We start from the raw sequence: 16,773 nt of genomic DNA, 5'->3' as shown, positions 1-16,773 counted from the left end.
TGTTTTTTTTTGCCATCAAGACTTGTATATTTCTTTAAAAATAGTTATAAATTGATTTTTAAATATTTTCTTAAGTACTTGGAAATGTTGGATCCAACTTGATCTCATAACAAAGTTTGGACCGACAAAACCGAACACTCGCTTAACGTGCGTTGTTAGTTCTAAAATAATGGAACTACATACTTGGTTAAGTCTTATTAAATTTTATTGAGTTATCTCATAACATCAATATTTTGGAAAGTTGACTTTGGGTTTGACCAATTATCAAGACCCGAACCGACAACCCGAACACTCGATAAAAAAAACCGTTTTAGTATATTTATTCCAAAGGGATTTGCATTCTTGCATTTTACCCACCTTATTACTTAACATAGGTTGAGTAAATATTAAGGTTAGATACTTTAACCCGGTTTCGAGTAAACTTACATTTTTAAAGGGTTATTATTATAAATTCTTAAATAGTTACATTTTAAAACCTTGAACTTTAATTATTTACATTTCTCAACATTTATTTTGTTTAAAGACCTTCAAGACAACCTTTCTAAATTCAAGACTTCTTTTCTTTTTAGGCATTGTGCGTTAAACTCGTCGTTCCGACAAATCTCCAAATTATCATCTTTCAAGTTTACTACTTGAAGGTGAGTACTTCATACCCCATTTTCCATCTTTTATTTTGGGGGTGACATTTCATACTTATTCAACAAAATGCTTTATATTTGAATCTTAAACCACAAACGTAGTTGTATATTTTACCTAAATAATTACTCGATTTGGTGTTCTATGCTTAAATGCCTATGTGTTTATCGCTTTTGGTTGGTGGAACTATAAAATCCTAGACTATTTGGCATCCCCTTATAGCAAGGTGTCGTTAACGTAATGCAATTAACGATAACTATAAAATCCTAGACTATTTGGCATCCCCTTATAGCTAGGTGTCGCTAATGTGTTTAGCGATATCTATTTATCCAAATTACCACTTTTATTTATCGTTTCGTATGCAAGTTTTGTGGCTATTTTTATTATATACTAATATGATTAAACTTATGAATTGCTCACCAACCTTTGTGTTGACAAACTTTATTTTCTGAAATGTTGTAGGTTTGCATCTTGGTTGATTTATGATTGTGAAGAAAATGACATCAAAGACCTTAGGATATTAGTAAAAATGAACAATATCAAATTTGCCATATTTTATGATATCTTGTTTATGGTTATTTTATGGATAATTGTTATGTGACATTTTCGATGTTGTGAAATGAAATGAGTTTATTAAATACTGTCACTTTAATTAGTGTCATGTGCTTATGGACAATCGTTACACCTAAACATGTTCCGCCGCCTTTGGTCGGGGTGTGACAACTAGCATAGGGATTTCATTGGACAACTTGTTTGTTTATGTGGACTTATGTTTTTGTGTTGACTGTTATGTTTTTTTTTTTTTTTTTTTTTTTGTTATGTGGTCTGTACCGTACCTTTTTACATTTGGATGATTGTACTAGATTATGGAGGTTCGTAAGGTGAACTCTTGTTTTGTATTATGGATGTTTGTACTAGATTATGGATGCTCGCATTGATAAAATGTCGTTAAATATGAAGATGTATTTACGGTCCTTATTTCTAATGGCTATATTTCTCCACCCCATACTGGTATTTTTGTTTGAAACAAAATGTATTTTATCTCATATGAATTAATGCCACTCGTATAGAGTACAAATCCATATCGTATAACCCATACAACTCGTATGGGACCGTATAACCCATACAACTCGTATGGGCATAGTCGTATAGGCAGTCTAAAAATGTGCTATGGTAGAAAGCTGGTGTGGCATGAAGCTGTCATGTCGTATAATAAAATTCAAATGATCTCGTATAGTCCATATAACTCGTATGGGGGTTACTCATATTAAGTGGTCAACAGGTACTGACAAAAAGCTGCCACCTATACAACTAGTATGAGCTATACGAGTCATATATGTAGATAGGGTTTCCAAATAGTAATATTGGTGTCGGAATAGAGAAAACCATATTGTAACTTTTATTATTATCCACGCAGCTGTAAAATGAAAAGGATGTAACTGGACTAGTGGAGGAACTGCTAAGACAGTTGAGATTTAGTCGTAAAAAAACCTTAAAAGTACAATGTTCTTAAAAAAACAGCTAATCAAATCAATACATGTCTTAAGACCGGCTAAGTTTACTTGTTGGCTGCAACTTTGAGCTTTTATAGCCCCCACTTTGCATGTATATTATTTTGATCAGTTACTTTCGTGAACATTGTATTTTCAAGGTTTTTTGTTCCTGCTGAATCCTAGCCGTTTCCTGATTTACCCATTTCAGTTAGGATCGTCTATCCTAGTGACGCCTTGATTTCAACGCCTATTTTGTTAATTTTGTCGATCAAACCGTGTATTCTTCTGATTTTCTCTGATAAAATATACCATAATAAAAATATAAAAAAAAAGGTAATAAAGTGAATATCTTTTGTGCAGTGCTGAATAATGACTTTTGGACTTGATGTTGTAGATGGAATATTGTAAGTTTGTAACTTTTATTACTAGTCACACAGCTGTCCAATGAAAAGATGTAATTGGACTAGTGGAATAAGGTAACATCTATTAATAGTAACTTAGTATATAAATGTTATTAGAAAATCTCCTTATCTGCTTCTTGACTTGTAGTCTCTCTCTTTCTCTAACTCAAATGGAACTCATGTGTAAGCCACTAGTTTTGGTTACATTATTATTTCCGATCTTGGCGTTCGCTTTGCCGGAGTGTAACTTCCCGGCTATATTTAACTTTGGCGATTCAAATTCGGATACTGGTGCTTTACAGTCGATGTTTGGACAAAATGCTGCTCCGGCACCCAATGGGGAAACTTACTTCCATTTTCCTGCTGGCCGCCTTTGTGATGGCCGTCTTATAATCGATTTCATAGGTATGTAACTAACTGAAGATTTGGATACAAATATGTTTTTAGTCTGGCAGTCTGTTATACAAATATGTTTTTAAATTTACTAGAGAATAAAAAAAAGAAAATATAGGGATTTATTCAAAAAAACCCCTTCAAAATCTCAATCAAACAACACAAACACATGATATAAGATGTTTTTATGTATCTAATTTTTTCAACCATAAAGTTCTGTCAATACTTAAATTCAGGACCTTTTAACTATTAATGGGTTTTAAAGGTTTTGTTTTGTTAATAGAACTTTTTATTTATTAGATAATGCATGTATTGATGCTTTTATTTGTTAGATAGTACATGTATTGATGTCTTTATTTTTTTAATAGTTTTGATTTAGAAAAGTTATTTAATATATTTATTTGAAAATGTTAATTTCAAACACACCTTTTTCAGCATGTATACTAATATTAGTAGTCGGTCGGGTTTTCATCTTACTGTGTGTTACGATAAAGAGTACTTTTGTGGCGGTACAACGATTGTTAAGTGGCAGTCGGAGGTATGACTTTTCGGGAGAACAACCAAGTCAAACTCTAAAGCTAGCGTGAGCCCGACTATATAGTATGGCTAGAGTGGACAACGAGGCACTCCAAATCAGAAAGTGTGGTGGTCTAAACACAAAAAATAAAGTCGACGTTCCGAAAACAGTGTGTGTGTATATATATATTATATATATATATAGATAATATTTTTTCATTGTCAACTCATAAAATAATCCATTAATTTGATGCTTTTAGCATTTTACCATAAGTAGGTGGGGTAATTGTGTCGAACACCTTTTAAGAGAAGGGTCCTATTAGGGATACTCATACACCCCCTAATATGCCTCTTATAGGATTATTTTGGGCCCTATACGTCCTGGGTAGGATTATATGGGGCTTATAAGAGACTTTATAAGGTTATACGGGACGTATTGATAAGTTTTTTTAGCATAATAGGTGGTGTCTCTAAAATTTCCCGTAAAGAAAATTTCATGTACCCAAAAACATAACTAAAAAGGGGACCACACACTATAAAAGAGTTTTTTTTTTACCAAACTAGTGTACTTAATAAAATTATTTACCAATCTAGTGTATGTTTGAAACTTATTTACCACAATAGGTATTTTTAATGGGACCCACCACCCACCCACTTAGGGGTGCAAACGAGCCGAGCTACTCTCGAGCTATTCAAGATTGGCTCGTTAAAAAGCTCGATCAAGCCGAGCTTAATCGAGCCCGAGCCTGAGCTTGAGCCTAAAAGTAAACTCGTTTAATAAACGAGCCCGAGCCCGAGCTTCAGTTATCGAGCTCGAGCCGGCTCGCGAGCCTAGACGAGCCTGCCATTTATATAATTTTTAAAAACATATGTTTAATAGTTATTAGTTAATATATATACTCTTATGAAAAAATAAATAAAAATAACTTAATAATATATATTATGTTATACATAAAATTATAATAGAAAAATATATATAAATAATTATAATTATATAAAAAACAATTGATAAATAGTAATCAAGCCGAGCCGGAGCCCGAGCCGAGCTCGAGCTTTGAAAATATAGCTCGAAACGAGCCGAGCTTGAGCTCGAGCTCTGTGTAAGTTAAACGAGCCAAGCTTGAGCCTAGTCGAGCTCGGGCTCGGCTCGTTTGCACCCCTACTGACCCACTTCATCTTATTTCCTCTAACCACACTTTTTCTCTCTCTACACTTTCTCTATCTAGATCATCGCCCAACTATGATGTTCATAACAATCTCTGGCAGCCACTGATACCTTCATCGAAAATACATGATGCCGTGATGAAAAGATCACGCAAAAAACACGATGAAGATATAGAGAAAGAAATCTGTTGGTTCATTTCACCAATTTCACCACCCTAATAACAATTTAGGTCAATATCTTTTTGGCAAATATTGAAAGAAAATGGGGGCATAGTTGAATTTGATTATTTTGATGAATAATATTTTCTTTGCATATTATTTTTATGAATAATTAATGTCTTCATCGTGTTTTTTATTAATCTTTCCACCACGGCATCATGTATTTCCGACGGAGGTATCGGTGGTCGCCGGAGATTGTTATGAACATCATAGTTGAGTGGTGGTCTAGAGAGAGAGAGAGAGAGAGAGAGCGTGGTTAGAAGGAAGAAGATGAAGTGGATGGGTGGTGGCCGGTGGGTCTCATTAAAAATAATCATTTTGGTAAATAAGTTTCAAACTACACTAGATCGGAAAATAATTTTATCAAGTACCCTAGTTTGGTAAAAACTCCACTATACGGGACAAATCATGAAAATAAAACGTTTATTTAAAAATTGGATTTTAATAATCTAAATTTTTAGCTGTTGGTCGACGCTAATTTATCAGGGCAGTTCTAACTTTCAACTTAATTTTCCTCACAGAGTTTTTTTTGTAACGGAATCTAACACGTTAGTTTTATGATGTAACATATAAGACAATAAATAACTAATTTAATACTCTTCTTTTTAACAACTAATTTTATTTTTTCATGTATTTCATCCCATGTCTTAAGTAAGATTAAACCCACAACCAGCCAACCATTTTGTTGCAAGACAATACACTTTTCTCACTAGAACAAACTACTAAGCTAGTGGTTGTAACTTTAACACTCTCTCTTTCAGCAACCACCACCATCTCTAGAGACCACCACCACCACCATTACCAAAATCGCCACCTGAAACCACTAGGTACCTCTAGCATATTCACGCATTCAACCCTAAATCGAGATTGCCAGCCACTCGTCCTCATGTTTAGGTGAAATTAAGTCCCCAATGTGAGATCCACCACCAATGTCAAATCGGGGCTGGTGATAGGAGAATTTAATTATGATGTTACGATTCCTACTACGGTATTAGACCCAATCTCATTGTCACGATGTATGGTCCTACCCTTTAAACGGAAGTCCAGGTCGTCGGTGGTGGAGGTCATTTCTCTCTTGATCTGGTCCTTCCGTCTATGTTGGAGGAAAACAACTTGAAAAAATAACTTGAAAGATGGGACTATTCCGATACATTTTTTAAGTTATGGTTTGCGTCAGCCAATGATATTAATATCCAATATCCTGTGTTTTTTAAGATCTTCTTGCAGTTTTTATGGATATAAAACTAAACATTTTTCTTATATGAATAACAAAAAAAAAAACAAATATATTAAAGAAAGGAATATATAAGTGAAAATTCCTAAATGTGTTCATAAGATTGTGTGACATTTGGACCAATAAATACATCAACTACATCATACCATTTTTTAATGTCAAAAGGAAATAAACTTTCATCATACCACTTTTCTAATAAATAAATATTTTATTAAAGTTAACAAGTTATCATAAGATGTAAAATGGCAATATATAACTTTTATCACACTTACTTTTTTTTATGTAGTTTTTGTTCTAAGTTATTCTAGTTTACAGCTGAAGATTTAGATATACCTCATCTTAGTCCATTTCTGGATTCAACGGGTACAAATTTTAGTCATGGAGCCAATTACGCAACTATTGGATCCACAATCCGACGCCAAAACACTACCATTTTCCAAAGCGGGTATAGCCCGATTTCCTTAGATGTTCAATATGCAGAGTTCAACAATTTCTTAACCAAATTCCAAATAATCCGTCAAAAAGGTACTTGTTCTTGATTTATTATAACATTAATAACTCGTACATCATGTGATACTATATTACAATGGTGCAGGGGACGTCTTTAAAAACATGTTCCCGGCAGAGTACACGTTTTCTAGCGCGTTGTATGTGTTTGATATAGGCCAAAACGATCTCAGCGCGGGGTTTCAACTTAATATGTCTCCAGAGGAAGTTAGAAATTACATTCCTAATGTTATATCATGGTTTACCCCTATTATTAAGGTGCGAATTGATGTGTCATATAATGAGTCAAAACTTGTAATTTTTCTTTTTGTATTGTGAGGTGTTTCACAGTGGCGAAGCCAGAAATTAAATCCTATGGGTTCGGATTTTTCGGTGTTCGATTTTTCAGCGTCAAAGTTTTCGGGGCCAGATAGGTCGGGTCGGGTCAGTCATTTGGCCAAATAAATAGAATATATATCACTATTATAACAAAAATATATCGTCAACATTCAATAAATCAAGTATCATTCATATAACCGTCGCCCATTTAAATGCTCGTTAGTATTTTTTTATAGTATTTTTAAAACTTTTTATATTTTATATAAAAAAATATTCATTACTAAAATATTTTTTAACTAAGTTTTACATAATTAATGTTTTTTTTAAATGATACTGAGTTCGCTCGCCGAAAAAGAATGGGCTCGCTCGTTAATCCATACCTATAGGTTATATATAAAACCGAAAAAAAACCGGTAATTATGAAAACGAGCTGAAATGTTGAGCACGAGCTCAACTTGTCCAAAGGTCGAGCCAACTCGTGTTTTTAGTTTTTTAATTACAACTATTTATTTTTTTGCACATATTCATATATGTATGTATAAGGTCAGGATTAAGTACAAAGTGAAGTTAACGTGCGATACGAAGGAAGAAACACAAGGTGGCACTTTTATAAATAATGTAATCACGCTACATCTCAAAATACAACTAGAGTAATAGTTATTAGCTACTTCTGAAACTATAGCGTAATTATTATTACTCAAGTTTAACATTACGCTATTCAGCATAATTACCAAATTGTCACTGGAAACACAAGATGGCACTTTTATAAAGAATGTAATCACATCTCAAAATACAACTAGAGTAATAATTATTACGCTACTTGTTAAACTATAGCGTAATTATTATTAGTCAAGTTGAAAATGTATTGTAACATAATAACGCTATTCAGCATAATAACGCCATTCACTCGTTTGCTCGTTTTAAAACCCGAGCCAACCAATTTAAAAGTAACAACTCTTAATATGGTTGTCAAAAAACAGAAGGTGTATGCTCTTGGTGGAAGAACATTTTGGATACACAACACAGGACCAGTTGGTTGCTTGCCTTATATCTTGGATACTAAGGCGATCACGGCAGCACAAATGGATAAACATGGTTGTGCTGCCACGTATAATGATGTTTCGCAGTATTTTAACCAGAAACTCAAGGAAGCCGTAATCCAACTCCGAAAGGATCTTCCCTTGGCTGCAATCACCTATGTTGATATCTATTCGGTCAAATATTCACTCGTTGCCCGATCAAAAGAGCTCGGTACGTTTATGTTTATGTTTATGTTTCATTTTTAGGTGGTAAGAAGGTTGTAGAGATGACAAATGAACCTGAACCTGACGGGAAATTTGAAACCTAGAGCGTTTGAAAAGAAAAAAAAAACTAAGGATGTTGATGGTCCTGTTAAGTCAGTTTTGACAAAATTTATGAGCTAAACCGGCCAGAACAGAACCGTCCGGGTCGTTTTTTTAGCATGGAATCGTACCATTAGATAAAAGGTGAAAAGGCAAAATTAATAGAAGAAATTGGTTAAATTAACAATATATATGTATTCTTAAGATACTTATAAGTATTTTAACTGTTTGATACCTAGGGTTTGGATCAAATACAAATTAAATTAATGTGATAAATGTAAGAATCAAGTAGTGTAATTATATATACAACGTAGAGTAATTATAGTGTAGTGTAATTGCATTACTTGCATAAATAATTACATTACTTGATTAGCATAATTAGCATGCTAATTTAGTTTGTAAGTTAACTTTCTCCTTGATACCTATATGCGAAAAAACTAACTTATTTTAGTTAAATTTATATAGATAAAAAAGTGATGTATTATTTTTTTTGTGATTTGCCAAAACCGAACCAAAACAATTTAGCATGGTTTGCGTAGTTCCGACATTTTCAACGTTTTTCTAATACTCCTGGGTGATATCGGCCCGATTATACACTCATTTACATGAATCATACCGATAAACATTTTTTTTTCTTTTTAAACTAAATAATAGCATAATCTACTAATTCACTAATTTATAGTGTTTTTTTTTATATTTCTAAGTTTGTAGAAAAATAAAATTATATAAAATTTAAATAAGTTGAAATGTATTGGGAATCCTATTGGGAAAATATTAACAAACTAATGTTTATACTCAATACTTGTTATCTGACTGCCATAGACGGGGCAGTTTGGGTAACCTTATGGGTCATACCTTACATACCTAAATGGGTCAACAGGATTCAGTGATCCGTTCTTGGTGTGTTGTGGGTACGGAGGAAAGTACAACTTCAACAACGCAATGAAGTGTGGGAAGACGAAAACGGTGAACGGTACAAAAATTGTGTTTGCCAAGTCCTGTGAAGACCCGTCATCACAAATCAACTGGGACGGGACCCACTATACTGAGACGGCTAACAAATGGGTGTACAGTCAGATTGCTGACGGGGCGTACTCTGATCCACCCGTTCCACTAAAGATGGCTTGCCATAGAAAGGAGGACTTAACACAAATGTATTTGTGAGTCCATTGATTGAACCACAAAAATAACTAAATGGAACCGAATAAGTAATAAAACCGGAGAGTTTTGTCCGGCTTTTGGTATGTTAGTTTGATTTGGTTGCGGTCACTATCTCCATATTGAGTGCTTACTCTTATTGTAGTATTTATCGTATACTATTGCGGACTTGGGAGGTAAGGTTTGTCATCACCTCACACTCCCTAGTCGTAAGTAGTTTGTGTGATGAGCATGATTCTATTGGGTATGTTTGTTTTAATTGCAGACTTGCATTATTTATCATGTACCGTTATTCTATTTGGTATGTATTATTTATAACTATTGTAGCATTCATTTTTATGCTAATGCATCTTTGTATGGTGATTAAAACATATTATTATGCTCTTTAATGGTTTTAGTTCAATTAGTGTTTTCAGAAGTGATTCATTGCAATGCGTAAATACTATAAATATAAAAAGTGATAAAGCAACACTCAAATAATATTAATATACAAAAATAATAATAAAAAAAACTTAAAAGTTCAAGAGTCCTCAAAGTTTTGAAATAATTTAGGAGTTATGTAATGAAACTCATCCTGCATATATACCATACAACATTTTATGCATAAGATACAAGATAGCGATGCATATTCAAGCATAAGAAAAGCATTACTTGTCTATTTGCACGCAAGTCTGTTCAATTAACTCATGATTCAAAGCTCGCTCAAAATCAGCTTCTAAATAGAGAAGCTGAGCCAAGCTCGCTCAAGTTAAGTTAGCCATTTAAGAAGCCCAACATTTGTAGGAAAAAAAGCACGCGGTAATATATGTCATGGCGCGCGAGAACATATGCATAAATACAGTCAAGGGTGTATAAAAAAAATGGCCAAAACCAACTTAATATACAAATTTTAATATAATGCATGAGATACAAGTCATTACAAGATAATAAAAATAGAGATAATTGACCGTAAAACTCTTAATGCACAATGTACAAGTCAGCAATGCATGATTAGATACCGGGGCTATTGGAAAGCTTTAAGGTCAATTATCATGACAGTTATATCATCTAAACTACCTCTCTTTATAGCAAGATTCACTAGTTCCTTGCATGCATCCACAAGCCCATGACTTGTCAAGCCATGGCCCGGGCCCTGGGCCATGGTCTTAACAAATGAGACCACTCGTCGAGCCGTGTGTTGTGGTTCATCATTTTCACTATTTTCACTGCGTTTCATTCGTTTGACATGGTAAACTTTCTTCGGTTTTGGAGAAAGATTCGTCATGCGTTGTGTCACAACATCAATAGCTTCTTGATTTCCAACCTAAGAACACATTTGAAGTCAAACGTGTTACTTTTCGATCCAAAATTTATTAAGATTTTGTCGGTAGATGTTACGATATCTCATATTGATTCGTAGAGTTTGTTATATAGTTTAAGGTAACCATCTCACTTTTTATTAAAAAATTATATTATTATGGTTAATCCAAGGTAGAATTTAGCTAGTTTGACCTCAATAGTCAACATATGCAAGATATATATATGTGTGTTGTTATTTATCATCATAAGTAATAAAATTATCAAACAATGCATGATATTATTATATTACCTCATCCCACAATCCATCAGAAGCCAAGATTAGATACTCTAAATCGTCGGTCAATGGTAAAATCTTGGTCTCGGGCTCACCCAGGACCCAATCTTTTAAATGCGCATCGCCTATGCTTCTCGAGACAGCTAATACACCATGAACTCTCCATGTCCCGCGATGCAGCTCTACATATCCGCCCTGTATCACACACATTTATTGGTTCGTGTTTAAACGGGTCATTTTTATTCAATCCATTTAATATAAAACATGGCCCGAACCAACCCAAAATTTTGATTATACCTTATCTTGTATCCTTTTACGTTCATCGTCTTGTGATGCTTTGTGATCCTTAGTTAAACATTCGGCCTTTCCGTTTTTTGAAATAACCGCTCTGCAATCGCCTAAATTCGACACGAAAAGCTCCTTTTCTTTTATTAAAGCAGTGACACAACAAGCACCACTTTCTAATCCCTGTCAAGTCATCACCATAATAATCAGTCTTTTTTTTAAAACATTCAAGGGCAAACGAGCCGAGTCGCTCACGAGCTGGAATCGATAAAGTGCTCGAAACGAGACTATCTTTTTCGAGCTCGAGCCGAACGCAAGCCTCAAATAAAGTTTGTTTAGGCTTGTCGACTCTTACGAGACTTTTATGAGATCTCGGGCTCTGCTCGACTCATTTAGACCCTTGGTATGTGACTTTGTCATTGGTATAATAATATGACCAAGTCTAGATCTTGAAAAAATAAGTAAACATGTGAACAGAATTCCTAAATTTTTATTTTAAGTAATTTACAAGAATTTAATAAATATGTAACTCAAATATTTATACATAAATCATTATTTTTTACCAAATTTTTTTCGGCCTAAAATTTTCAAGCTCAAATAACAAAAACCAAAACCAAAATGGAAAGCGAAAAACTGAAACTGAACAAACCGAAACTGAACGGTTTCAAAAAATCCAAAAACTGAAGTTTCAGTTTTTGTCCAAAACCACACTGAACCGCACCACGCACACCCTTTGGTATAATAATATGACCAAGTCTAGATCTTGAAAAAGTAAGCAAACATGTGAACAACTCTTAACTAACTTGACCTATAACACTAGAAGTCTATAATAAGACTATAAGACCTAGTCAAAGTGTTATTATTATTAAACATACATTTAACATTATTGTCACAATCTACAATACAGTTTCTATGCACATAGTCTAAGCTTGGAATGAGAAATATAATTCTTTAACACATATTTGTTTCTTTCAAACCAAACGGTTTACTTAATAATAATAATAATAAGTAATATTCAAACCTGTTTAAGGAACTCATCATCAGTTTTCATGAATGCGGCTTTGAGAGCTTCTTGTATTGATGTATTTTCTGAACATTTATCCAACATATCGAATACGTATGCGTGTAAATTCTTCGATACATACTCTGCAGCCTTGTTACCTCCGTGCCCGTCATAAACCCCGAAAAAGCCCTGATTTCACAGCTTAAAATCGATTAGCCGAACATCAAAATTAGGGGTGTGCATGAAAACAAAAAAACTGATCAAAACTGAACTGAAACAAAAACCACGGTTTGGTTTTATGTTTTTATGTATGTTTATGTCAACACCAAACTTATAGTTCGGTTTTGGTTTTATCTTGATAATGACTAATTAAATATCTCGGTTTTGATAATGATTAAATATCTCGGTTTTGATAATGATTAAATATCACGGTTTTGCATGTAATAAAAACAGAAAAACCGAACCAAAACAAATTTATTTTGAGTAACTATATGAATTTAATAAATATGTAACTCAAAAGTATATGCATAACAATTAATTAGTTATTAATTAACCAAACAATTTAGAGCCAAATTCAGTATTTTCGGCCAGAAATTTTCAAGCTTAAATGACAAAACTGAATTGAATTAATAAATTTCCATTTTTTATTTCTTATGTAACTTATACAAGTTTAATAAATATGTAACTCAAATGTCTAGCCAAAACGTATAATAATCAGTTAGTTATTACTTAACAAAACAATTTAGAGCCAAATTCATTATTTTCTGCCATGGAATTTTCAAAGATCAAATAACAATACCAAACCAAACCGATACCCAACCGTTTTCAAAAATTCAAAAACCGAAGATACCCTTCAAACCGTAATTCAAACTTAGGTTTTTGGCTCAGTTTTAGCCCAAATCCAACCCAAAGGGTTTTGGATGGATTTTAATTTTAATTTTCCTAAATTCATTATTTTTTGGCCCAACTTTTTCAAGCTCAAATGACAATTCCAACCCAACCGAAACCGAACGATTTTCAAAATTCAAAAGCCGAAGATTCCCTTCAAACTGTGATTCAAAATTAGGTTTTTGCTTCGGTTTTAGCCCAAAACCAACCCAAACAGAACCGTGATTTAAACTTAAAATTTTAATAAATCATTATTTTTCAGTCATAAATGGCAAAACCGAAAAACCAAAACTGAACAGTTTTCAAAATTTCAAAAACCAAAGTTTTGATTTTTGTCCTGTTTTAGCCCAAACCCGACCCAAACCGAACCGCAACTCAAACCCATGTCATCAATCACATCAATTTCAACCGTACCTTATCGGTTTTCGAACTCGACACAATCGTATGCGTATCTTCCATAAACAACTTCCGGCCTTTAACCGAACACACACCTACACCAAACCCACTTCCCAATTCCACACCATCAGCTTTCAGTCCACCATTTCTCAATTTAAATTCATCGCCTGCGAATTCGGCTTGTTTGCGTAAATTTGGGATTTCAATCATCGGTGGCCGTTTTCGCTTCTTTGTGTGATCCGGGTGTGTAGCGGTGAGGCTGACGGTGATGCCGATACCTTCGTTGGTGATATCGGAGAAGCGGAGGGTGTTTGGAGGCATCGGAGTGATTTAACGGTGGCCGGAAAATGTTTTCCGGCGAATAATAATATTAGTGTAGAAACAGGGGAAGGTTTTGAGAGGTTGAATAAGAAGGATGAGAAGTGTAACGGCTACTTTGGGGCTTATCATAATAATAATAATATAATAATTATAATATTAATATTTAATAATGACTTTTTGGATTATTTAATGACCAATTTGCCCTTTGGTCTTGGATCAATGTTTTCAGACTCGGCCCGAACTTTAACCTGGACGTCTTACAGGACCGAATGTCGGACCGACCCGGAGGGCGGGCCGCTATTTGTCATTAATAATTTATATATATATATATAGGGTTTGGATCAAATACAAATAAAATTAGCGTGCTAAACGTGAGAATCAAGTAGAGTAATTATATATACAAGTTATGTAATTACATCATAGAGTAATTACGTAATTACTTTATGATGTAATTACATAATTACTATACTTGTATATATAATTACTCTACTTGACTCTCATGTTTAGTACATTAATTTTATTTGTACATTAACTTTCCCCTGTATATATGCTAGAAGTGTGTCCGCGCGATGCAGCGGGAAACACATATTTTGGTAATCATGTAACAAATTCATGGGTGTTCATTATTCCATAAATTGTGAGACCTCAGTTTGGTTTCACGGTTAAAACCGGGGCTGACCATACATATTGAAATGTTAATTATTTACTTATTTAGTATTATATATGTTTTATAATATATATTAGATATAGTTAAAATATAGTTAAACAAAGTTTTATTTGATATGAGTAAATTCGTCTATTACAACTTTAGTCTTTTATTATCAAACTGTGAATATTAATTGTTTATTGGATTACATCGAACAGAAGACAAGCGGGATTACATCTAAACTTTAGTTTAGCCCAATTTCCAATATGATTTTTTGTAATCTTTGTTCTTGTTATGAATTCACATTCTATTTATTTTAATAAGGTTTATCATTTATGTGACCAAAGTTATCTTTGTTCATACTATGATTATCTTAAGTAACATATTAGTTGGTGCTTAGTTTGAAGTGAATGCATATAGGTAGATTAATAATTCTTATTTTAAACTCAATTTATTATCGAAGTACAAACTATATCGGAACATAATCGTTGGTAATTGTTCGGCCTAGTTGGATTTTAATTTTAAACAGTTCAGTTTTTGGTTTTCGATGACGAAAAAAAACGTGTACAGTTGACTCATGGTTTAATTTAAAGCCATTAAAACCGAACCGTAAACACCTATGCATAAAATGTTTTTTTTACTTCAAAAACTATAGCAATATCATACTCAAATTAAAGATAATAAAATGCTTGTTTTTATGATACCATTTATTTTAAAAAATATTAGCGTATGAAAAAGTTATGAACGTTTAAAAATCGTGGGGGGTAATTGGGTTAAAAGTGAAAATAAAAGAATATATAAGTAAAAGATTAAGAACCAATGTAGTAAGTTTAGGGGATGAAAACTGTAAATATTTTGATGAAATTTCAAATGCATACGAGATTTAATGTTATAATGACATTTTTGACCCTATTGAATGTTATACCTAACGCATTAAATCTTGTAAATTACTTACATCAGTGGTATATTATATATAGGATATATATATAATAAAAAATAATAACAATACAAACTTTAATGCCTATTTATATTTTATACATTGTTTTTTAAATATATATCATTTATGTTTGATTAATAAAAGGATTAATGAAGCTTGGTAAGCTGACTTATGTGGTATTTTTAAAGTTTCTATTCTATCTCGGAAATGATCCAAGTTCAAATCCCGGCATGCACATTTTATTTTGGATTTAATGAAAAAATGGGTTTTACTGGTTCACCCGTCGGGCCATCAGGTCCGGGCCGACCGCCACCTACAAAACTCGGCCAGGTTTTTAGAAAACGGCCAAATACCCTGACCCCGCTTGGTATAGGGACCGGGTCTCGGACCACCGGCTGGGTTTCAAAACACCGGTATATATAGTAAAGAAAATTGTAAAAGCAAAGTCTTTTAAGGTCTTTTTTATATAAGAAGTGTTTTTTTTCGTGTTGGGGTGGAGCGGATTAATGTGTTACGTGTTTGAAAGGTACTGTGTGGGAAGTCGGTTGGTGTTAGTGTCAGGCCGATTTGTTATGATAAAAGTTTTGCAGTGAAAGTTTCGTAATGAGACTTGGTGACCAGAAAGTAAAGACGTAAGTTGAAAGGGCAAGAGTTTCGTTACGAAAGATGAGGGGTGAAAACGTATATATATATGAAGCTTTTGTGGTATAAGTTTAATGAACCAAAGAAGTATAGCTTAAGAATCTTCAATGACATAAAAATTGAAGTTAACTTGCATTCAATGCAAGTAATCAAGTCGCATTTAAGTAATTGAATCCTTGTGCTTTGTCTAGTGTTCTTAGAATCAGCCTGACTGTTAGACTGGTAATTGTCTATGTAACTGCCCTAGTTAATACATTTTGGGACGGCTACGCATGCGCTGACCCGCGGAAGCGGTAAATCCATTAAGTTTTTTTTTTGAGATTTTCTAAATTTATGTAGCCTTCTTTTCCAAAATCATTTATTGTTCCTTTTACACTTTAGGTTTCACATTTTGTTTATATGATCGTCTGCTGTAGGTTAACTAAAAAGTACATGCTCTGTCACGTGGACAATGAGTTTTAACTAACACATTCTTTAACTATATGCCGTGGTTTAATTAAAGTTTTAAAAAAATAAAAGTTTGATTGGTTGATTTGGAGCGGAACCCATCTCATTGATACAATTCGGGCGTTAATGGGTTGTCACCTCCCATTTTAGCACCCAGCTTTCACAAGATCGTTTGGCGATGATGTGGTTTTGGCGCCTTCCATTTTGATTCCCGTAACGGGTAGTCTTAATATTTTTATAAACTTAAGTAAGT

The 16,773-nt window shown here is 33.4% G+C and overlaps 2 protein-coding genes across 2 annotated transcripts; one reads left to right on the top strand and one right to left on the bottom strand.

Annotated features, from left to right (window-relative positions):
* The first annotated feature begins 2,682 nt into the window (after positions 1 to 2,682).
* LOC143534062 (GDSL esterase/lipase At3g26430-like) lies at positions 2,683 to 9,388 on the top strand. The gene is made up of 5 exons (XM_077028660.1): positions 2,683 to 2,935; positions 6,372 to 6,581; positions 6,652 to 6,821; positions 7,862 to 8,132; positions 9,105 to 9,388. Exons 1-5 carry the CDS (start codon positions 2,701 to 2,703, stop codon positions 9,386 to 9,388), a joined length of 1,170 nt encoding a protein of 389 aa, XP_076884775.1. The 5' UTR covers positions 2,683 to 2,700.
* Positions 9,389 to 10,336: 948 nt separating this feature from the next.
* Positions 10,337 to 13,848, bottom strand: LOC143534061 (putative protein phosphatase 2C 14). The gene is made up of 5 exons (XM_077028659.1): positions 13,546 to 13,848; positions 12,262 to 12,432; positions 11,253 to 11,423; positions 10,971 to 11,150; positions 10,337 to 10,685 (listed from the first exon to the last, which is right to left on the bottom strand). Exons 1-5 carry the CDS (start codon positions 13,846 to 13,848, stop codon positions 10,386 to 10,388), a joined length of 1,125 nt encoding a protein of 374 aa, XP_076884774.1. The 3' UTR covers positions 10,337 to 10,385.
* Positions 13,849 to 16,773: the final 2,925 nt, after the last annotated feature.

This window comes from Bidens hawaiensis, unplaced genomic scaffold, assembly GCF_021521415.1.
Source record: "Bidens hawaiensis isolate Kalapana, Puna unplaced genomic scaffold, B.hawaiensis_p1.1 tig00010056_1, whole genome shotgun sequence".
Taxonomy (NCBI): domain Eukaryota; kingdom Viridiplantae; phylum Streptophyta; class Magnoliopsida; order Asterales; family Asteraceae; genus Bidens; species Bidens hawaiensis.
The sequence above is the reverse complement of the archived record's forward strand: the minus strand, read 5'-3'. Positions and strand labels throughout refer to the sequence as shown.